Source organism: Dendrobates tinctorius, unplaced genomic scaffold (assembly GCF_039654945.1).
Source record: "Dendrobates tinctorius isolate UK_male_01 unplaced genomic scaffold, ASM3965494v1 ptg000307l, whole genome shotgun sequence".
Classification (NCBI taxonomy): Eukaryota; Metazoa; Chordata; class Amphibia; order Anura; family Dendrobatidae; genus Dendrobates; species Dendrobates tinctorius.
In genome coordinates this window covers 1,197,822-1,223,498 of record NW_027361974.1, presented here as the reverse complement: position 1 = coordinate 1,223,498, position 25,677 = coordinate 1,197,822, and the positions used below count along the sequence as shown (strand labels likewise).

The 25,677-nt window shown below is 40.5% G+C and overlaps 1 protein-coding gene across 2 annotated transcripts in view; it reads left to right on the top strand.

The window, feature by feature from the left end:
- MYLK3 (myosin light chain kinase 3) overlaps positions 1 to 25,677 on the top strand; it is a 51,230-nt gene that overhangs the window by 21,567 nt on the left and 3,986 nt on the right. Inside the window, exons 1-10 of one of the 2 annotated variants that reach the window (XM_073560818.1) lie at positions 9,421 to 9,951; positions 11,915 to 12,005; positions 12,143 to 12,482; positions 13,144 to 13,496; positions 16,225 to 16,330; positions 19,490 to 19,583; positions 21,324 to 21,433; positions 22,094 to 22,235; positions 22,645 to 22,715; positions 22,806 to 22,934. In XM_073560818.1, coding sequence (XP_073416919.1) covers positions 9,436 to 9,951; positions 11,915 to 12,005; positions 12,143 to 12,482; positions 13,144 to 13,496; positions 16,225 to 16,330; positions 19,490 to 19,583; positions 21,324 to 21,433; positions 22,094 to 22,235; positions 22,645 to 22,715; positions 22,806 to 22,934 — 1,952 coding nt within the window. In that variant the 5' untranslated portion in view covers positions 9,421 to 9,435. Of the gene's footprint in view, positions 1 to 9,420; positions 9,952 to 11,914; positions 12,006 to 12,142; positions 12,483 to 13,143; positions 13,497 to 16,224; positions 16,331 to 19,489; positions 19,584 to 21,323; positions 21,434 to 22,093; positions 22,236 to 22,644; positions 22,716 to 22,805; positions 22,935 to 25,677 lie in introns of those variants that run through there. The other variant, XM_073560819.1, reaches the window with a different exon arrangement.

Genomic DNA, 25,677 nt, shown 5'->3' with positions numbered 1-25,677 from the left:
ATATATACACTGTATAGCAGTATTATTACCAGCTATATTACTATATATACACTGTATAGCAGTATTATTACCAGCTATATTACTATATATACGCTGTATAGCAGTATTACCAGCTATATTACTATATATACACTGTATAGCAGTATTACTACCAGCTATATTACTATATATACACTGTATAGCAGTATTACTACCAGCTATATTACTATATATACGCTGTATAGCAGTATTATTACCAGCTATATTACTATATATGCTGTATAGCAGTATTACTGCCAGCTATATTACTATATATACACTGTATAGCAGTATTATTACCAGCTATATTACTATATATACACTGTATAGCAGTATTATTACCAGCTATATTACTATATATACCCTGTATAGCAGTATTATTACCAGCTATATTACTATATATGCGCTGTATAGCAGTATTATTACCAGCTATATTACTATATATATGCTGTATAGCAGTATTACTGCCAGCTATATTACTATATATACACTGTATAGCAGTATTATTACCAGCTATATTACTATATATACCCTGTATAGCAGTATTATTACCAGCTATATTACTATATATATGCTGTATAGCAGTATTACTGCCAGCTATATTACTATATATACACTGTATAGCAGTATTATTACCAGCTATATTACTATATATACCCTGTATAGCAGTATTATTACCAGCTATATTACTATATGTACGCTGTATAGCAATATTATTACCAGCTATATTACTATATACGCTGTATAGCAGTATTATTACCAGTTATATTACTATATATACACTGTATAGCAGTATTATTACCAGCTATATTACTATATATACACTGTATAGCAGTATTATTACCAGCTATATTACTATATATGCACTGTATAGCAGTATTATTACCAGCTATATTAATATATATATATGCTGTATAGCAGTATTACTGCCAGCTATATTACTATATATACACTGTATAGCAGTATTATTACCAGCTATATTACTATATATACCCTGTATAGCAGTATTATTACCAGCTATATTACTATATACCCTGTATAGCAGTATTATTACCAGCTATATTACTATATATACGCTGTATAGCAGTATTATTACCAGCTATATTACTATATATACCCTGTATAGCAGTATTATTACCAGCTATATTACTATATATACGCTGTATAGAAATATTATTACCAGCTATATTACTATATACGCTGTATAACAGTATTATTACCAGCTATATTACTATATATACACTGTATAGCAGTATTATTACCAGCTATATTACTATATATACACTGTATAGCAGTATTATTACCAGCTATATTACTATATATGCACTGTATAGCAGTATTATTACCAGCTATATTACTATATATATGCTGTATAGCAGTATTACTGCCAGCTATATTACTATATCTACACTGTATAGCAGTATTATTACCAGCTATATTACTATATATACCCTGTATAGCAGTATTATTACCAGCTATATTACTATATACCCTGTATAGCAGTATTATTACCAGCTATATTACTATATATACACCGTATAGCAGTATTATTACCAGCTATATTACTATGTACACTGTATAGCAGTATTATTACCAGCTATATTACTATATATATGCTGTATAGCAGTATTATTACCAGCTATATTACTATATATACACTGTATAGCAGTATTATTACCAGCTATATTACTATATATGCACTGTATAGCAGTATTATTACCAGCTATATTACTATATATACACTGTATAGCAGTATTATTACCAGCTATATTACTATATATGCACTGTATAGCAGTATTATTACCAGCTATATTACTATATATACACTGTATAGCAGTATTACTACCAGCTATATTACTATATATACGCTGTATAGCAGTATTATTACCAGCTATATTACTATATATACGCTGTATAGCAGTATTATTACCAGCTATATTACTATATATACCCTGTATAGCAGTATTATTACCAGCTATATTACTATATATACGCTGTATAGAAATATTATTACCAGCTATATTACTATATACGCTGTATAACAGTATTATTACCAGCTATATTACTATATATACACTGTATAGCAGTATTATTACCAGCTATATTACTATATATACACTGTATAGCAGTATTATTACCAGCTATATTACTATATATGCACTGTATAGCAGTATTATTACCAGCTATATTACTATATATATGCTGTATAGCAGTATTACTGCCAGCTATATTACTATATCTACACTGTATAGCAGTATTATTACCAGCTATATTACTATATATACCCTGTATAGCAGTATTATTACCAGCTATATTACTATATATACACCGTATAGCAGTATTATTACCAGCTATATTACTATGTACACTGTATAGCAGTATTATTACCAGCTATATTACTATATATATGCTGTATAGCAGTATTATTACCAGCTATATTACTATATATACACTGTATAGCAGTATTATTACCAGCTATATTACTATATATGCACTGTATAGCAGTATTATTACCAGCTATATTACTATATATACACTGTATAGCAGTATTATTACCAGCTATATTACTATATATGCACTGTATAGCAGTATTATTACCAGCTATATTACTATATATACACTGTATAGCAGTATTACTACCAGCTATATTACTATATATACACTGTATAGCAGTATTATTACCAGCTATATTACTATATATACGCTGTATAGCAGTATTATTACCAGCTATATTACTATATATACACTGTATAGCAGTATTATTACCAGCTATATTACTATATATACGCTGTATAGCAGTATTATTACCACCTATATTACTATATATACACTGTATAGCAGTATTATTACCAGCTATATTACTATATATACGCTGTATAGCAGTATTACTACCAGCTATATTACTATATACACTGTATAGCAGTATTATTACCAGCTATATTACTATATATACACTGTATAGCAGTATTATTACCAGCTATATTACTATATATACACTGTATAGCAGTATTATTACCAGCTATATTACTATATATACACTGTATAGCAGTATTATTACCAGCTATATTACTATATATACACTGTATAGCAGTATTATTACCAACTATATTACTATATATGCTCTGTATAGCAGTATTATTACCAGCTATATTACTATATATGCACTGTATAGCAGTATTATTACCAGCTACAGTATATTACTATATATACGCTGTATAGCAGTATTATTACCAGCTATATTACTATATATACACTGTATAGCAGTATTATTACCAGCTACAGTATATTACTATATATGCACTGTATAGCAGTATTATTACCAGCTATATTACTATATATACACGCTGTATAGCAGTATTATTACCAACTATATTACTATATATGCTCTGTATAGCAGTATTATTACCAGCTATATTACTATATATACACTGTATAGCAGTATTATTACCAGCTATATTACTATATATACACTGTATAGCAGTATTATTACCAACTATATTACTATATATGCTCTGTATAGCAGTATTATTACCAGCTATATTACTATATATGCACTGTATAGCAGTATTATTACCAGCTACAGTATATTACTATATATACGCTGTATAGCAGTATTATTACCAGCTATATTACTATATATACACTGTATAGCAGTATTACTACCAGCTATATTACTATATATACACTGTATAGCAGTATTACTACCAGCTATATTACTATATATATGCTGTATAGCAGTATTACTGCCAGCTATATTACTATATATACGCTGTATAGCAGTATTACTACCAGCTATATTACTATATATACACTGTATAGCAGTATTATTACCAGCTATATTACTATATATACGCTGAATAGCAGTATTACCAGCTATATTACTATATATGCCCTGTATAGCAGTATTACTACCAGCTATAATACTATATATGCACTGTATAGCAGTATTATTACCAGCTATATTACTATATATACACTGTATAGCAGTATTATTACCAGCTAAATTACTATATATGCCCTGTATAGCAGTATTACTACCAGCTATATTACTATATATGCACTGTATAGCAGTATTATTACCAGCTATATTACTATATATACACTGTATAGCAGTATTACTACCAGCTATAATACTATATATACACTGTATAGCAGTATTATTACCAGCTATATTACTATATATGCACTGTACAGCAGTATTATTACCAGCTATATTACTATATATGCACTGTATAGCAGTATTATTACCAGCTATATTACTATATATGCACTGTATAGCAGTATTATTACCAGCTATATTACTATATATGCACTGTATAGCAGTATTATTACCAGCTATATTACTATATATATGCTGTATAGCAGTATTACTGCCAGCTATATTACTATATATACGCTGTATTGCAGTATTACTACCAGCTATAATACTATATATACACTGTATAGCAGTATTATTACCAGCTATATTACTATATATGCACTGTATAGCAGTATTATTACCAGCTATATTACTATATATACACTGTATAGCAGTATTACTACCAGCTATAATACTATATATACACTGTATAGCAGTATTATTACCAGCTATATTACTATATATGCACTGTATAGCAGTATTATTACCAGCTATATTACTATATATGTACTGTATAGCAGTATTATTACCAGCTATATTACTATATATGCACTGTATAGCAGTATTATTACCAGCTATATTACTATATATACACTGTATAGCAGTATTATCACCAGCTATATTACTATATATACGCTGTATAGCAGTATTACTACCAGCTATATTACTATATATGCACTGTATAGCAGTATTACTACCAGCTATATTACTATATATACACTGTATAGCAGTATTACTACCAGCTATATTACTATATATATGCTGTATAGCAGTATTACTGCCAGCTATATTACTATATATACGCTGTATAGCAGTATTATTACCAGCTATATTACTATATATACACTGTATAGCAGTATTATTACCAGCTATATTACTATATATACGCTGTATAGCAGTATTACCAGCTATATTACTATATATGCCCTGTATAGCAGTATTACTACCAGCTATAATACTATATATGCACTGTATAGCAGTATTATTACCAGCTATATTACTATATATACACTGTATAGCAGTATTATTACCAGCTATATTACTATATATACCCTGTATAGCAGTATTACTACCAGCTATAATACTATATATGCACTGTATAGCAGTATTATTACCAGCTATATTACTATATATACACTGTATAGCAGTATTATTACCAGCTATATTACTATATATACACTGTATAGCAGTATTATTACCAGCTATATTACTATATATACGCTGTATAGCAGTATTATTACCAGCTATATTACTATGTACACTGTATAGCAGTATTATTACCAGCTATATTACTATATATACACTGTATAGCAGTATTATTACCAGCTATATTACTATATATACACTGTATAGCAGTATTATTACTAGCTATATTACTATATATACGCTGTATAGCAGTATTACCAGCTATATTACTATATATGCCCTGTATAGCAGTATTACTACCAGCTATATTACTATATATGCACTGTATAGCAGTATTATTACCAGCTATATTACTATATATACACGCTGTATAGCAGTATTATTACCAACTATATTACTATATATGCTCTGTATAGCAGTATTATTACCAGCTATATTACTATATATACACTGTATAGCAGTATTATTACCAGCTATATTACTATATATACACTGTATAGCAGTATTATTACCAACTATATTACTATATATGCTCTGTATAGCAGTATTATTACCAGCTATATTACTATATATGCACTGTATAGCAGTATTATTACCAGCTACAGTATATTACTATATATACGCTGTATAGCAGTATTATTACCAGCTATATTACTATATATACACTGTATAGCAGTATTATTACCAGCTACAGTATATTACTATATATGCACTGTATAGCAGTATTATCACCAGCTATATTACTACCGTATATATACGCTGTATAGCAGTATTATTACCAGCTATATTACTATATATACACCGTGTAGCAGTATTATCACCAGCTATATTACTATATACACGCTGTATAGCAGTATTATTACCAGCTATATTACTATATATACACCGTGTAGCAGTATTATCACCAGCTATATTACTATATATACACTGTATAGCAGTATTATTACCAGCTATATTACTATATATACACCGTGTAGCAGTATTATCACCAGCTATATTACTATATATACGCTGTATAGCAGTATTGTTACCAGCTATATTACTATATATATGCTGTATAGCAGTATTATTACCAGCTATATTACTATATATACGCTGTATAGCAGTATTATTACCAGCTATATTACTATATATACACCGTGTAGCAGTATTATCACCAGCTATATTACTATATATACGCTGTATAGCAGTATTGTTACCAGCTCTGTAGCGGTGGATGGGAAAATTAAAGCTCCATCTAGAAGCAGGTTATAAAGTTCTAGTTGTACAGTAAATGACGCCATGTGGGAGTCGGCCCCCCTAATGCGCTTTACCCTACACACACAGACGTGTATACAGGGGATGTAATAAGTACACGACCTGTGGGGCTGAGGAAAGGACAGAATTTTATAGAGCCTTCCCGGAATCACTGAGAGATGACACCTCGCCTCATTATCCCGCTCACATCTCTGGGACTTCAAAGAAAAAAGAGATAATAAATCTTTTGATCACAGTCAGTTTATAGATTATTTGATGGATTTCTTGTAAGTAGAAAATTGATGTCATTGTGAATAGCGGAGGCCGGGGACATTTAAAGGGAACCTCACATATAATCCACCTGTCAATCACACATGCCCCACCCCTTTGTCCAATTTCCGAGCCGCTCCCAGCCGCAGGGCACCCCTCCTGTCTCCTACTTCCTGATCGGTAACCTATGGGGCCGTGCAGTGGGGTAATCCCACCTATTAATTCTCAATAAGGGGTCCCAGGAGCAAACGATGGATAAAGTTCTTAATACTTGTATTAATCATAAAAAGAAATAAAAAAAATATTTATAGACATCTGTGTTGTTACATTCCTCTGCTATTCCTCCTGGAAATGTATGGCTACATTTACTTTCCTTCTTTCAAAGGGGTGTCAGCACTGATTAGACAGCGCCCCCTTGTGTAATGATGCTGTAACCCACAATTGTCCATTTAGTCATACATTTCCAGGAGGAATAACAGAGGGACTTTTTTTATTTATTATATAAATATTTACTAAAGGTTCTTTTTTTAACAAATCACAAAAACAAACTGGACATACACTGAGTTCTGGAAAACAGCGAGCCCTGATTGGGAGGAGTTGGCACCATGCTTCCTGGGCAGGAGATAAGTCTGTCCACACCTAGGGGTGTCACAGTGCTGATCCAGGGGTCAGGTACTGTCACATTCCATCCTATACAGCCAGTCCTCAGATGGTCTTCCTGGATGTGATCCTCGGGGGCAGCACTATTAGGACACCGCTCGGAGTAATGGCTTTTACCTTTACCAAGCTGTAAAGTTAGAAAAAAAATGGCTGCTTTCCTTCAAAAACAGCGCCACCCCTGTGCACAGGTCGTGTGTGGTATTGCAGCTCAGATCTTCATACTACAGCAGAGCTGCATACACGTCGCTGGTTTGGTTCTATAGTATCTAGACTTGGCCAAACGCTAAGGCCATGTGCACACAGAGTCTTTTCGATTAGTTTTCTGAGTGGATTATCAACGTCTTTGAGGATGTTTGATATTTGGAGAAGGATTTGAAGAGTTTCGGCTCAGTTTCTGCTCCAAAAACTCTTGAATTTTTTTTTTTTTTTTAGATTTTTGGACTAGATCCAGTTTAAAATCTTCCCCAAAGACACAGAAAACTCTTCCTATTTGATTCTATGGGAAATCCACTATGAAATTCCTGAGATTTTTTTTTTTTTTTAAAGCTTTTCTTTTTTCCAAGAGAGATTGTGGAAATCACATGCTGGATGAAAAGTCTGTGTGCAGACAGCTTTTTCAAGTGGAAACTGTTCCTTTTTTAGCCTAGTTTTTGAAGGAATTCTTATTTTCCTTAAGGGTGTGTTCACATTGAGTCTTTTGCTGAGTTTTTGGAGCGGAAACCAAACAGGAAAATCTCCAAAATCCTCCTTAAAAAGTCAAAACTCCTCCAAAACTTGGAGGTTCTGCTCGAAAACTCAGTAAAAACGCTCCAAAAGCCTAAGTATTCACAAAGTCTTTTTGATGAGTTTTCGGGGCGGAGCCTCCAAGTTTTTGGCGGAAGCTTTGGGGAGTTTTATAGACCTTTTATAATGGATGGTTATAACGTAGCAGAAACAGTTTTTGTGATGTTTTTCCCCCCCCCCCCCCCCCCCATACCAAGTACACTGGTCCTTGTATTAGAAAAGTTTTCTATGAGTTGAATTCTGATGGTCCGATGTCCCTCTTCTATTGTCAGACAGCAATCGTGATGACTTTTTTTGTTGATTTTTTTTTTTTAAGAAGTTTTGAGATTTGGAGAGTTTTTGCTAAGTTTCCACTCCAAATCTCCTCGGAAAACTCCATGTGTTCAAAACCAAACTTTTCCAAAACTTTTTCAAGTAAACAAAAACTTTTCCAAAACTTTTTCAAGTAAACAAAAACTTTTCCAAAACTTTTTCAGGTAAAAAAAAACTTTTCCAAAACTTTTTCAGGTAATCAAAAACTTTTCCAAAAACGAAACTTTTTTCAATATTTAAAAACAAAATCTATTAACTGGATCAAATGAATTGCCCTCTTTTATTTGTAGAGGGCCCCTCGTCAAATTCCCAGGTCTATGTGAGCTGTGTATACTTGTCATTGTTGTCTATTTATAGGCACAAGTCGCAGCCGAATTTTTCAGCTTTGTCACTCCTCGGTTGTGCCGTAGATCTTTTATAATGGCCTGTTATAATATTACAGATAACTTTTTGAGATGTTTTTCTGGTCCCCGTACCAAGTTCGGCGGTCCCTGTAGGATAAAAGTTTCATATAAGTTGGGTTCTGGCGGTCCGATGTTCTCCCTCTACTATTGTCAGGCAGGAGGACTGCCGATTCTTAACGCACTTATCCATCACCACCCTCTCAGGAAAGAATTTAAAATGTCCCTGTGACGTCAACGGGCCCCCGAAAAAAAAAAAAAAAAAAAAAAAAGTTCAGCGGCCAAGTTTAGACAGTTGTTTCGAGGCCTCACAATGAGAAGGCAGATAGCACCGGTTAAATCGGACGCTCATTCGGCCGGCTAATGTTACCGTCGCATAAACCTAAATCCTCCTCGTAGACAGAGAATTAGGAGAAGGATTACCTAGACACATCCAGATTAAGAGAGTTTGTCCATGGTCGGAAGAAAAAAATGAGCAAGCAGGATTCAATCGCATCTTGTTTGGCCAAAATGTACGAAAGCAAATTCGACCATTCTACCGGGTCGGGAAAATCCACGGTGAAGTCTACCGGAGGGGTTAACACCATGGACCGGAAACTGAGCCTACTCAATGAGAAGATGGATAAACTCTTAAACTTTCAGGAGGACGTCATGGGAAAACTGGAGATGGTTTATCACGGCATGGACTTGCTGGAGAGAGGAATGGACAGATTATCGGCTTCTCAAGGACTTTGTCTAAGGAAGGTGGAAGGACAGGGTGACGCCGAGGATGGTCAGGAGCAAGGTGGCTTCATTGAGTTAATCCGTTTACTGAAAGTGTTACATATGGATTCTGTCATCCAACAAGAAAAGATCGATGGGCTTCAGAAAGTGGTTTCCACCATGGACAAGGTGGTGGAATTCGTAGGGGACACATTGAGAAACTCTAAGATTGTGGACTTCATTCTGAAAGGTATAGTGCCCTGGAGGAAAGAGACACGTGAAGAGGTGGGTGGTTATTTTGTTTTTATTCATGAAGCCAAGGGTCCAAATCTAGCGAGGGTCCAAATCTAGCGAGCCAAGGGTCCAAATCTAGCGAGCCAAGGGTCCAAATCTAACGAGCCAAGGGTCCAAATCTAGTGAGCCAAGGGTCCAAATCTAGTGAGCCAAGGGTCTAAATCTAGTGCGTCAAGGGTCTAAATCTGGTGACATCAAGGGTTCAAATCTAGTGAGTCAAGGGTTCAAATCTAGTGAGTCAAGGGTTCAAATCTAGTGAGTCAAGGGTTCAAATCTAGTGAGTAAAGGATCGAAATCTAGTGAGTCAAGGGTCCAAGTCTAGTGAGGCAAGGGTTTAAATCTGATGGAGTCAAGGATCTAAATCTAGTGACAGCAAGGGTCCAAATCTAGTAAGTCAATGGTTCAAACCTAGTGAATCAAGGGTTTAAACCTGGTGGAATCCAAGGATCCAAATATGGTGAAATCAAGAACCCAAATCTAGTAAGTCAAGGGTCCAAATCTGATTAAATCAAAGTTCCAATTCTAGCTAAATCAAATGGCCAAATACAGTGAGTCACGGGTCCAAATCTGTAGTGTCAAGAGTCCAAAATTGGTGGAATCAAGGGTGCAGTCTGGTGGAGTCAAGGGCCCAAATCTCATGATATTATAGAGGACAACCAACCTAAAGCCCTGAAAATGTTTGAAGGGAAGGGGACAATTCTTCTGATATCTACGAGGGCCACCAAATAACTACGAAGGCAAGATCCCCAAACCTAATGCTTTGAATGTGTAAGATAGAAAGGCTCCGATTCTGGTCATCACTTTGGGCCACTAAACCGACATGAGCAGAATTTTATTGCTCTTAGGGACACCAAATATTTTTGGAGGCAAATCCACCAAACTTACATTCTTAAATATGGGACAATTTCAGGGTTCGCTTTATGTCTTGAATCTAATATTCATGCTGTAGGTTGTCAGCGCATGCTGGGAGTTGTAGTTTTATACCAGGTGGACCCTCCATTTTATGAGGTGAAGCTGGCGCTCTCCAGGACATCGGCAAGAAGGGCTGTAGATGCCTCGCTGTAGTGATGGAGGAGATCTGCAGATTCTTCCCGTGTCCTTCCGTCTCTGTGTAGCGGCTTTACAGCGCTCAATGCGATAAAGAATAGAGGCTGAATCGCTAGGGAAGAAGTCACTGCCGTCCGGACGGCATCAAGCTGCTGATCGCTAAGACTGATATGTTATCCCAATACACCACAAACCATAGACAAATGACATGAAATACACCCCGAGTACAGTTTCTTTCTCCATTTATGAGCCACTTCTCCCTCTCAAACTACTCATTCACTCTGAAGAACTGCTAAAATCCATCTGCCATCTCACTGAGAGATCAGATTACAGCTGCTTATTAAAGTCTATGGCAAGTAAAGACCATAAGGTGGGAGAGAGAAGCAGAGAGTTGGTGTGGCTGCTTTCTAGTAAGTGTTTTATCTCACCCTAGAGCTGGATTCACAGCTACACTGCTCAGTACTGTGGCTGCTTCTGAATTTGTGCTACATAAACACAGGAGAGCAGGAATCCTTCATGTCAGTGTGCATCAGAGTAGCTTGTCTCTCGCCCACCCGCTCAGAGACAACCGTGCATTAACTATAAAGAGGGTAAAAGTGATGAAAAATGCAGAATACAAGTCATTTAATGGGCAAAAAATAGTTATTCCTCATGTACATAACATAGTGATGAATGGAAACAATTATAAATCTGCAGAACTTTACTGCAGACAGGTTTACTATTGAGATCAATTAATTATCTGTATGCACTTAGCTCCCTCTAGTGGTGACTGTGGGAAGACGGGAAATGTTTCGCTTTATGCAGGGTGACTTGCAACTTTGTATAAAAAAAAAAACTACGTTATATAAAATGTATAAAATTCTTCCTATAGAGTAATGGGAAAAAATTTATTTACTTTTTTTTTAAGGCTAAAGAAAAATCTGAAGAAGGAGAGACAAAACCAAAGCATGTGCTCCCCAGCAGAGACTCTCAGGCTGAGATGCCGCGCTCCACAACAGGTAACCTCTATGGATGTGATTGAGTCCGTAGTTAGGGCCAAGGGATGACACAAACATGGATGCTCGGATGGATATAATGTAACCCATGATGATAATGGATGGAATTAACCCATGATGTCCTGATGTTGTCCCTATAGGTTCCCATAAAAGCAATTCTTTGGAAGAGAAAAAGCTCCCTGTAAAGACCCCACAGTACAGCAGCCCCCCGACCACAGCCGGGCAAACCCCTCTAGATACAGTCCGACGTCCGGAAACCTCTCCTACCCCCAAACCATGGGCTCAGAAAGTAGCAGGCGAAAAGCCTCAAGAGAAAAGGGTCCATGTCAAACCGGGTGTCCATCACAGGCCAACGGAGCAGCACCACAGGTTGGAGGAACCTGCGAAGATGCCAGAAGAACCTGGGGGGAATCAGAAAGCCCTCACCAGGGAATCCGTCCCCTTAATATCCCCACCATGTATCGAAATTCAGCTCCCAAGGTAAGGAAACTCATCCATCGGGGTTCATCATGGATGGGGTTAGACGGCAGCTTATGGTCGGCCAGAGACCTCCCAGAAATGTATGCCCCATGGAGAAGTCAACAAGGTCTCAGAGATAACATGGGCTTAGCTCCTGCACTAGGTGGCACTAGATAGTCTTCTTTCACTTTGGAAGAGAGCTAATTTGCATATTTGTTTCCCATGTAGCATTGCCAACACTACAAACACAGCTGATCTTCATAAGGAGAGCAACCACCCCCTCTCCTCAAAGCTTGGGCCCCAAAGAAATGAATGGAGCTATGAAAAAGAGAGACTACCCATACATTCTCCACCTCCCAGATTAGGAATAATTGGGATGTCTCAGATTGGGGACTATAGGGATGTCTCATATTAGGGACTGTTGGGTTGCCTCAGATTAGGGACTGTTGGGAAGCCCCAGATTTGGGACTATTGGGATGCCTCAGATCAAGGACTGTTGGGATGCCTCAGATCAAGGACTGTTGGGATGCCTCAGATTAGGAACTGTTGGGATTTCTCAGATTAGGGACTGTTGGGAAGCCCCAGATTTGGGACTATTGGGATGTCTCAACTATTTGGTGCCGGATTAAAGGGATTGTAATATTTTTCTTGTAGGACCCCTTTAATGATCTGTCATTTTCAGGGAATCATCTGAAATATGGGTGAAGGAAGAAGATCAGATTGTGGATGCAGAAACCAAGCTGAATGCTCAGACCCCGCAGACGAGCGGGCAAGAACCATCTCCGGGTGCGGAGGTTACCAGTAAGGACAAGACAGTAAAAGATCAAACGGGCGACCGTCTGGCAAAGAAGGGAACTGATGAGGACAAAGGACGAGAAAATGTGAGGAGTGAGACCACCCAGGGTGGCAAAATGGTGCTGAACCCCCCAAAAAAAGAAGACCATGGCAAAAAGTACGACGATGCCCCCCAGACGACAGATCGGACACCGGATGATGCCCCCATAGTGCCTGAAGCCCCTTCTCTGCATATAATCGGTGGGTTGATACTATGTAGTCACTCAGAGTCATGATAATGTTGCCACCCCCCAAAAAAACTGCTATACCCCAACACCCCATGCTGATCTGGATCCGGGAAAACCTAGGTATTGTGGCTACCTACTACAGTTCATTAACTAGGGAGAGATGTTATTCTTCTTCGTCTGTACGGAATTAGAGCATGACAGAAGCGCAGAGTATTTCAGGAGGAAGCAAAAGAGCAGCACAAAGTATTTAGAAAGAGAAATAATGTTTATTAGTTTTTTTTCCTTAATGAGGTTAATGAGGACAGGACTGTACATAACTGGGATATGATTGGAGGAGAGGGATGAAGACAAGCGGGAGGTGAAAGACAGAGAGGGATGAAGACAAGCGGGAGGTCACAGATGGAGAGGGGTGAAGACAAGCGGGAGGTCACAGATGGAGAGGGGTGAAGACAAGCGGGAGGTCAAAGACGGAGAGGGGTGAAGACAAGCGGGAGGTCAAAGACGGAGAGGGGTGAAGACAAGCGGAGGGTCACAGATGGAGAGGGATGAAGACAAGTGGGAGGTCACAGAAGGAGAGGGGTGAAGACAAGCGGGAGGTCAAAGACAGAGAGGGGTGAAGACAAGCGGGAGGTCACAGGCTGAGAGGGACGAAGACAAGCGGGATGGCACAGATAGAGAGGGATGAAGACATGCGGCAGCACAGACAGAGAGGGATGAAGACAAGCGGGAGGTCACAGGCTGAGAGGGATGAAGACATGTGGGAGGTCATAGACAGAGAGGGATGAAGACAAGCGGGAGGTCACAGGCTGAGAGGGATGAAGACATGTGGGAGGTCATAGACAGAGAGGGATGAAGACAAGCGGGAGGTCACAGGCAGAGTGGGATGAAAACAAGTGGGAGGTCACAGATGGAGAGGGGTGAAGACAAGCAGGAGGTCACAGATGGAGAGGGGTGAAGACAAGCGGGAGGTCACAGATGGAGAGGGGTGAAGACAAGCGGGAGGTCAAAGACGGAGAGGGGTGAAGACAAGCGGGAGGTCAAAGACGGAGAGGGGTGAAGACAAGCGGGAAGTCAAAGATGGAGAGGGGTGAAAACAAGCGGGAGGTCAAAGACGGAGAGGGGTGAAGACAAGCGGAGGGTCACAGATGGAGAGGGATGAAGACAAGTGGGAGGTCACAGACGGAGAGGGGTGAAGACAAGCGGGAGGTCAAAGACAGAGAGGGGTGAAGACAAGCGGGAGGTCACAGGCTGAGAGGGACGAAGACAAGCGGGATGGCACAGATAGAGAGGGATGAAGACATGCGGCAGCACAGACAGAGAGGGATGAAGACAAGCGGGAGGTCACAGGCTGAGAGGGATGAAGACATGTGGGAGGTCATAGACAGAGAGGGATGAAGACAAGCAGGAGGTCACAGGCTGAGAGGGATGAAGACATGTGGGAGGTCATAGACAGAGAGGGATGAAGACAAGCGGGAGGTCACAGGCCGAGTGGGATGAAAACAAGTGGGAGGTCACAGATGGAGAGGGGTGAAGACAAGCAGGAGGTCACAGATGGAGAGGGGTGAAGACATGCGGGAGGTCACAGACGGAGAGGGGTGAAGACAAGCGGGAGGTCAAAGATGGAGAGGGGTGAAGACAAGCGGGAGGTCACCGATGGAGAGGGGTGAAGACAAGCAGGAGGTCACAGATGGAGAGGGGTGAAGACATGCGGGAGGTCACAGACGGAGAGGGGTGAAGACAAGCGGGAGGTCACAGACGGAGAGGGGTGAAGACAAGCGGGAGGTTAAAGACGGAGAGGGGTGAAGGCAAGCGGGAGGTCACAGATGGAGAGGGGTGAAGACAAGCAGGAGGTCACAGATGGAGAGGGGTGAAGACATGCGGGAGGTCACAGACGGAGAGGGGTGAAGACAAGCGGGAGGTCACAGACGGAGAGGGGTGAAGACAAGCGGGAGGTCACAGACGGAGAGGGGTGAAGACAAGCGGGAGGTCACAGACGGAGAGGGGTGAAGACAAGCGGGAGGTTAAAGGCGGAGAGGGGTGAAGGCAAGCGGGAGGTCACAGACGGAGAGGGGTGAAGACAAGCGGGAGGTTAAAGACGGAGAGGGGTGAAGGCAAGTGGGAGGTCACAGGCTGAGAGGGATGAAAACAAGCGGGAGGTCACAGATGGAGAGGGGTGAAGACAAGCAGGAGGTCACAGATGGAGAGGGGTGAAAACAAGCGGGAGGTCACAGACGGAGAGGGGTGAAGACAAGCGGGAGGTCACAGACGGAGAGGGGTGAAGACAAGCGGGAGGTCACAGACGGAGAGGGGTGAAGACAAGCGGGAGGTTAAAGGCGGAGAGGGGTGAAGGCAAGCGGGAGGTCACAGACGGAGAGGGGTGAAGACAAGCGGGAGGTTAAAGGCGGAGAGGGGTGAAGGCAAGCGGGAGGTCACAGACAGAGAGGGGTGAAGACAAGTGGGAAGTCACAGACTGAGAGGGATGAAGACAAGCAGGAGGTCAAAGACGGAGAGAGATGAAGACAAGTGGGAGGTCACAGACGGAGAGGGGTGAAGACAAGTGGGAGGTCACAGGCTGAGGTGCAGAGTAACCCCTGCAGCACAGAGTATTTCAGGAGAAGAGTGTGGTGGCAGTGACCTGCTACCAATAACGGGACTGTACAGTGCTAATCACGTGAAACATATATCCACACGTGCTGACTGAGCCATCTCCGTCGTCAGACTTGTGTGTCGTTACCTTTCAGATGACTGTCCGCCCCCTCCTGCACCGTTTAACCACCGAATAGTCAGCATCAAGCAAGCCATCCTATCATCCTGCTACACCGTGTGCCAACATGAGGTCCTGGGAGGGTGAGTTGTGGAAACCAGGAATTAAAAAAAAAAAAAAAAAAAATCCTCTATGCTTTACACTGCAGGCTGCATCCTCAGAACAATAAACAAACAAAAGCAATGCAAAATAGAAACAAAGTTTACAACGTTCTGCCTTTCTTAAAACATATTTGGAGATAGTAAGAAAAAAAAATGTAACGAGGGTGTAGACGATACGGCAGAACGCTCGGCGCATTAATCACCGGCGGCATTTACAATTTGGACGCGAAATAGAGTTAGAAAACAGAAATGACTTTAATCCCAAAAACCGTCTGTTTAGAGACACCTACATCTTGTGTGTGTTGGCCGACGTATAAATGTCACCGAAACCCAGCGGGAGACAGCGGAACATGTAACCATTTAGTGTTCAGGACTGCCAGAAAGCATCACATTTAACCGCTATACAGTGCACTGCCTTTCCACACTATACAGACTTGTATCTCCAGAAAACATCATATCTACGGTAACTGCTATACAATGCACTGCCTTTCCACGCTATACAGACTTGTATCACCAGAAAACATCACATCTAACCACTATACAATGCACTGCCTTTCCACACTATACAGACTTGTATCACCAGAAAGCATCATATCTAACTGCTATACAATGCACTGCCTTTCCACACTATACAGACTTGTATCACCAGAAAACATCATATCTAACTGCTATACAATGCACTGCCTTTCCATGCTATACAGGCTTGTATCACCAGAAAACACCACATCTAGCCGCTATACAATGAACTGCCTTTCCACACTATACAGACTTGTATCACCAGAAAACATCACATCTACCTGCTATACAATGCACTGCCTTTCCATGCTTTACAGACTTGTATCACCAGAAAACATCACATCTAGCCGCTATACAATGAACTGCCTTTCCACACTATACAGACTTGTATCACCAGAAAACATCACATCTACCTGCTATACAATGCACTGCCTTTCCATGCTATACAGACTTGTATCACCAGAAAACATCACATCTACCTGCTATACAATGCACTGCCTTTCCACACTATACAGACTTGTATCACCAGAAAACATCACATCTACCTGCTATACAATGCGCTGCCTTCCCACACTATACAGACTTGTATCACCAAAAAACATCACATCTACCTGCTATACAATGCACTGCCTTCCATGCTATACAGACTTGTATCACCAGAAAACATCACATCTAGCCGCTATACAATGTACTGCCTTTCCACACTATACAGAATTACTTCAATGCAGACATTATAAGTTAAGAAATTAAAAAAAAAAAGTCTAGTGATTATTTTTTTTGCTATAAAATAGACTACCTTTCTATGGTACACAGACTTGTTTAGTTTCCTTTAAAAAAAAAAAATTAAGAAAAGACTATTCAAAAAATCAATCGGCTTCTATGTATCTACTATGCAACAAACTGCCTCTCTGTGGTATACAGATTTGTTCAGTTCACCCTAATGTTGGCTTCAAGAATTAAGAAATGACTGGTCATGAAATTATTTAGCATCCATTTATCTGCTATACGACAGACTGACTCTGTGGTGCACAGACTTGTTTAGTTCCCTTTAATTCAGGCTATGTGGATTACAAAACGACTGGTAAAAAGTTATGCCGCATTTATAAGCTATACAATAGACTGCCTCTCCATGTTGAGCAGGATTCTATAACCCACAATTATCATACCCTGAGGATGCAGACTAGCAAGGAAAGGGGGGAAATATGTGAAAAGTGCAATGCTGTGCTCTGTGTGTACTGAGGGGGTGGCTGGTAAGCTGGAAATGGATCCAGGCTGTGATACCTTACCACCATAACGTTCTTGTAAAGTTGTTTCTCCGCAGCGGATATATTTACACCCCGCGGCATGTGACCGTGGCATACACAAAGCGCTGTAACATTGCATTACACGGGTAACGGACAGCTGGCCCAGGGGCTAAGCCATTGTAAAGCGTGAGAAAGATGAGATTTATGCTTCTGGTCTTTCAATGGTGTTTACCATGTACCGGGGCTATTTATAATCAGCGATAACAACAGCACTTTGACAAACTCCCAAAACATCTCTGAAGTCTCGCCTTAAACATAGGGACAGCACACCGATTGTGTAACTTTTTCCATTCTGTTGTTCCTGCGGCAGAAAAGGGGTTAACTATTCCATCTTACATCTGACCCCCTCAGTGGATACAGATGATCTGGTGAAGTCTTATATGTTCGCGCTCATGTTTTTTGACTTTATATCTTTTTATAACGGGAAAGACACTGACTTAAAGGGGACATGTTATATATCATAAATATGTAATTTTTGACCTTGATGTAAATGCCGCTGTTCTCCTGAATCCAGCGCTGTTTTTCTTTTGTTCCTGCGCCTCTCTGTTCCTGAGATATGACCTTCTCTTGCCTGTAAATAAATGTAGTCTTCTTATTAAGTGGGCGTGGCCATCCACTCTGCTCTGTGGGCGTGTTTTTCATGACCACGCCCACTTAGGTAAGTAAGCTAGAATTATATACAGGGAAGAGAAGGCCATATCTCAGAAACAGAAAGGCGCAGGAAGAAAAGAAAAACAACGCCGGATTCTGGAGAACAGTGGCATTTACACCTGATAAAGAAAATTACATATTTTTCACAAGTCATAAGTCACCTTTAAGTCATTTTTTTAATGTATTTATTTATTTTCACTCAGTTTTATAGCACCATTAATTCCACATTGCTTTACAGACATTAGTTTCCTGGTTACAAAAAGAAACATTTATGTAAAATGTAATAAAGTCAAACACGTGACTGTGGATACACATATAAGATCCCACTACAATCCCTATAAGTATTTGCTACCATTCAAAGTGCTGATCATTGGGACAGTGGAAGAGTTGTCCAGCAGCTACTTTTCCCTGGGAATTCCCAATTGTCAGGGGCCATACTGACTTGTCCCAGGAACAATCCTGAAGTTTCCAAATTAATAAGGTGGAGTTTACCTTTAAGTGTTTTTCTTTATTATTTTGCTGTCACAGCAACAGCGCCATCTGGTGGTTAGAAAAAAAAAACAACTAAATACCCATTGTATGGCCTATAACAAGGGAGGGATGTGAATACTAATCCAAACTTTCTTATACCATGTATTTACTTTTCACATTTTCATATATTGGTCAATAGGGGGCGCTTTGGTCAAGTTCACAAATGTGTGGAGGTTGCATCTGGGCTCCGTCTGGCTGCAAAAATCATCAAAGTGAAAGTGCCCAAGGAAAGGGTAAGTGGAGGTGCAACTGATGTCATCAGTATGTATGTGATGGGAACTTGTCAAAAGGGTTTTCCAGCTTTCACAACTTTGCTTTAACTTTATATTTCCGCACCATTTCTAAGATCTCTGCTTACTCTGCTTGATTTTTTATTTCACCAGTTTTCCCTTCTGTAGAGTTTTTTTCCGATTTTCAGTTGTCTCTGAGCTGGTGGGTGTAGATTAGCTACTATAATGTCTCCCACGCAGAGCACATACAGACAAGGGATTCCTATCTTCATGTAACACATGTTCAGCAGCAGCATGTAGGACATTATACAGCAGTGCTGAGCAGGGTAGCTGCAAATCCAGCATTGGCGTGAGATAAAATATTAGAAAGCTGCAGCATGTAGGACATTTTACAACAGTGCTGAGCAGGGTAGGTTTGAATCCATTGCCAGAGTGAGATAAAACACTTACTAGAGAGATTCAGCATGGCGGACATTACAGAGCACGACTAAGCATAGTAGGTGTGAATCCAGCACTGTAGTGAGATCAAACACCTACTAGAAAGCTGCAGTATGGAGGATATTATACAGCAGTTGTAGCCCTGGCGTCCCTGCATGACTCCCAACCTTCTCTTCCATAGCAGGGATGCCAACGCACCGGAGCAAGATAAAACACTTACTAGAGAGCTGCAGCATGCAGGACATTAACAGCACTACTGAGCGCTGGAGTGAGATAAAACGCCTACGAGAAATGTGCAGCATGGAGGACATTATACAGCAGTACTGAGCAGAGTAGGTTCGAATCCATCACTAGAGTGAGATAAAACACTTACTGGAGAGCTAAAGTATGGAGTACATTAAACAGCAGTTAGGAGCAGTGTAGCTGTGAGTCCGCATTGACGTGCAATAAAATATTTACTAAATTGCTGAAAGATGGAGGACATTATACAGCAGTTCTGAGCAGTGTAGCCATGAATCTAGCTCTGGGTTGAGATAGAACACTTACTAGAAGTGTGCAATGTGTCTCTGTACCTCTCTTATGCTACTTCTTCTCTGCCCTCTCCATAGACTGCAATAAGCAGCTGTAATCTGACCCCTCAGTGAGCTGACAGCCTTGTGTAAGGCAAGAAGAATTTTGTGTGTTTTTCAAGGGAACAATGAGTTCAGGGAGCAGGGAGAGGAGAAGAGGCTCATAAGTGGAGAAAGAGTGGTTTTCTCTGATAACAAGTGTTATCATTTAGTTTAATCTTCGTTTGTACTATTGATTTATGCAGCGACAGAAAGTGATCACTTATTTCTATTCCTGCTCCCGTATGTAATGAATTTGGAGATGGAAATAGTATAAAGCTGCTTTTCCTTTGTTTCGAACAAGCACTAAAGTTTTGTTGTTTTTGGCCATTTTTCTTGAGTTATTGGGCATGTTAATATTTTGATGTGCCAGGGGAGAAGGCACTTGCCCTTTAGTGCAGGGGTGTATGGCAGGAGGCCAGGGGGCGCTGACAAGCTCATTTGCATATATTTTGCATATTCATGAGCCTCTTAGCGGGAGATGCTGTCAATGCTCCGCAGATGGGGGTCTAGTAAAGGGCACGACGGCGCTGCTGCTAGTCATCCGGGCGCCCGCCGGCCTCTAATTATCCGCTTCTTCACTCCTCCACAGACACCTGGATCTCCAGACCCCTCATCTCGTTACATGGAGGAGGGGAGACGTCAGTATTTGTATTTTATTTGGTGACTTGTTATTTTTCTCATTTATTCCTTCCAGGACGAGGTGAAGAATGAAATTAATGTCATGAACCAGTTAAATCACGTCAACCTGATCCAATTATACGACGCCTTCGAGTGCAAAAACGACCTGACATTAATCATGGAATAGTATGTATTCTCTAGGTGGGATTGGGGCAGGGGTCTGCATCACTAAAGGGTATTTCCCCTTTAAGAGAATATGAAAAAATTTTAATTTTTTGCTCCTTTGTTTTTTTTCTCTCTCTTTGTTCTAACATGTTTATGGATGAGTAGCAGTTTTGATTGACACCGTTCATGATCCACTAAAGTGTCAATCGAGATGGGGGGGAGGGTGTCAAAGTTCATTGGCGCCAAAATTTTGGAACTTTTAAAAAAGTTGCACTTGATGAATCGTCTGCAAAGATCTGCAAAAGAAAAACCACTTATCCCCCCCCCCTGCAAATTAACAGAAGAATTTGGCACAAATCAAACACCTTCTAAAAACACCAAAAACAAGATGCTAATGAGATAATGAATAATTTAATTTGGGCGCAGTTGAAACTAACGTTTGACATGTTAAAGGGTAAAGCCCCTTTTTTTGTTTTTTTTTGCTCTAAAAAGGTGAAAAATGGTATAAGAAAAAAAAAAAAAAGAGCATTCTGGCGCTCAGTGATTGTCTTGCTACTTAATCCCTCACTGAGCGCCAGAAATGCTTTTATTTTTCCTACCGGACGTTTCGCGATGGAGGCCATATTAGAAGTAAGATCTTTTCAGACGTATCAATGGGTTCTCTGTTCCGTTTCTCTCCAGTCTGGACGGAGGTGAATTATTCGACAGGATCACAGATGAGAGTTACCACCTCACAGAGCTGGACGCCATCATGTTTACCAAGCAGATCTGCGAAGGGATTTACTACCTGCACCAACAGTATATTCTACATCTGGATCTCAAGGTAATGCACTTGGCAAGACATCCCCTTTAATTCAACTTAAAGGGAATGTCCACTGTTGCAGCCATTTTTGGTATAGCAAAAAAAAAAAAAAAGAATAATTTTAATTCTTAAAGCCCCATCACCTACGCGGAGTTATGTGTCTACGTAGTAAAAGACTAAGACGGTGCGGTCAAGTGGTTCCTCTACTCCATTTCCTCCTTGATTTGCTGCACCCGCTCAATGCTTGGGGTGAGATCCGCACCAAATTTCCACTGTGACCTCTGCAGAGTCGCCGTCGATTTGCACCAGGAAAAAGTCTGAAGCGTGTGAAGCGACACATAGCTCTGCACTGGAGCTGCGTACACAAAACGGAATGACATTTTAAGATTAGTAAGAGCATCCCCTGACGCTGATGCTTTGTATCCTTCAGCCGGAGAATATTCTATGTGTCAGCCGCACGGGAAACCAGATAAAGATCATTGACTTTGGGCTGGCGAGGAGGTGAGTGGTCGCGCCGCCGTCGTGGTCTGATTGCCCGGTTGAGCTCCCAGTTACGACATTAACTATTTTTTTTCTTTTGGTGATTTCTAGGTACAAGCCACGAGAAAAGCTCAAAGTGAATTTTGGGACTCCGGAGTTCTTGGCTCCAGAAGTGGTGAATTACGATTTTGTGTCCTTCCCCACCGACATGTGGAGTGTGGGAGTCATCACCTACATGCTGTGAGTCATCTTCTGGCTTGGGAGTCACATACTCCACGGATTTTATACATCATCTGCACAGAACCTCTAGGTGGGAGACAAGGGGGGAAAGTGAAGAGGTGCATTGTATGGTGGGTGCTGGAGCACGTTAAAGGGATTGTCCAGACCAGAAAGCAACAGCTCCATACGCCATGTAGTGGCCAAACTTGTGTACTGCAGCTAAGTTCTCTTTGAAGTAAATGGGAGCTGAGCTGCAGTATCTGACTGTGCGGAGCTGCGACACTCCGGATCTACGTACTATAAACTTCCAGTGGTCACTGCTCCTATTAATAGCTGATTGGGAAAGGGTTCAGGGATCAGACCCCTACCGATCTGATATTGATGACCTGTCCTTAAGTATAGAACATCAATCTCTATCTTCTGGACAGCCGCTTTAAATGAGCTGTCCTTTATTAGAAAGAAGGGTTTTTCCGAAAATGGCAGAGACCAATTCTCTTTATTAGGGACAAACTGCAGTACCAGACACAGCCTTTAGCCAAGAGTGGCGATATTTTTGAGAGAGAGACTTTTTAAGGCGTATTCCAGTCTTAGACATTTGGGGCTCATACCCATCACTGTGAAAATAATGGACCGATTTCGGTAAAAAAAAAGTGGGACGCGTGTAATGCAAGTGTCGTGCGATTTTTATGAGAATACAATCCGATTTTTAACACGTAGCATCCAATTGCAATGTGATTTTAGCATGAACTTTTACATAGAGTAATTCTGTCACTCACACATCGTTCTCAAAGGAAATATTCTTCAGTGTGTGTGTATATATATATATATATATATATGTGTGTGTGTGTATCGTATTTTCCGGCGTGTAAGACGACTTTTTAACCCCTGAAAATCTGCTTAAAAGTCAGGGGTCGTCTTATACGCCGGGTGTCATCTTATACGACGAGTGCATATGGGGGGAGTGGTCCCGATGAACAAGGGAGGGTGTAAATGGTGTTATCATCCCCCTTTTACCTCATTGGTGGCAGCGGTGCGGCGGCTCCTCCTTCAGCAGTGTGGCGGCTCTGTGCTAGGGATCGGCGGCGGCTCCTCTTTGTTCAGCATGGGGGCGCTGTGCTGGGGGGCGGCTGCAGAGGCTCTCTCTGTTGTGCAGTTATATGTATGTATAATAGGTTCTATGTGAGATGCATGTCCCTAATGCATCAGTTCACAGGCTGCGCCCCTGGGCAGAGGGGACACGATATTCTCCTTTTGTCCGCCCTCCCCCCACCTTTGTAATTCCCACAGTAAACATCGGCAGGCTCCGGCTACCTGCGGCTTTTGTAATGCATGTCTGGCCTGCCGCTGTTCTATTGGCCTGCCCTCTGTATCTGTGTGATATATTCTGTGTCCTGTGAGTAAAGTGTTGTCAGACTGGAAATACGTGGAGAAGCAGTGATCTTTTATATGCGCCCATGTAACCAAGGAATTCCAGCCAGCGTCATTCATTCAGACTCCAACCAACGCAGAGCGGACCTCCGAAAAAACGGGGTGGTACTGAAAGAGGTACTCCAGCTTGGTAGACCCTGTTACAGCCCTCATTACTAACCCCATAGTGATAATGTATAAAAAATTAACACCCAAAATGAAGTCTTTTAATTGAAAAAATTACTTACTCCTTTAATGAATCTATATTTACCAAAAATACGTATAGTCACATCAACGCCCAATCCACTAAAGCCAATGTCTCCTGTACTAGAATTAAAATAATATTCCTCATCTGTCCGCCGAGAAGCTAATAATCCAATTGTCCCGTGACATATATAGCTCTGCTACATCTAGATGGCAGGCTGAATTGTTGCATGATGCGACTATACAGCCCACTATCCAGCAGAAACACTGAACTGCGCATGCGTGCTCAGCGCCCCGCGGTGAACTCCTTTCACCTCCCTGACGTCACCGTGAGGGTGAGAAAGTTCTCCTGCTCACGGTGCTGTCAGAAAGGTCCTGAGAGTTCATAGCTAATGAACTCAGTTCAACTCACTGATGTCAGCATGAGCGCCGTGGGAAATGTTGTGTTACAAGAGACATTGGCTTCAATGGACTGATTGATGATGGGTTTTTGGTAAATGTAGATTAATTAAAGGAGTCTGTGTCATTATTTCAATTAAAGGACTTTATTCTGGGTGTATGTTTTTTTTTTCTTTATACAATATCACTATGGGGTTAGTAATGGGGGCATCTCATAATATCAGCCTGCAGCTGTCTGCCTAGCCTTTGCTGGTTATTAATTATAGGGGAACCCTACATTAATTATAGGGGAACCCTACATCATTTTTTTAGGGTCCCCCATTTTACAGTAAATAATCAGGAAAGGCCAAGTACAGTTGTACTCAAAAGTTTCCATACCCCGACAGAAATTTTGCTTTCTTGGTCTTTTTTTCCGAGAATATGAATGATAACACCAAAGCTTTTTCTCCACTCATGGTTAGTGGTTGGGTGAAGCAATTTATTGTCAAACTACTGTGTTTTCTCTTTTTAAATCATAATGACAACCCAAAACATCCAAATGACCCTGATCAAAAGTTCACATACCCTGGTGATTTTGTCTTGATAACATGCACAGAAGTTGACACAAATGAGTTTGAATGGCTACTAAAAGTAACATCCACACCTGTGACAAATGGCAGAAAAAATTGTTCGGGATGCAAAGAAAAACCCAGAAATAACATCAGCTGAAATACTATGGCTGGTTCAAGATGCACAATAAGGAGGCACTTGACGA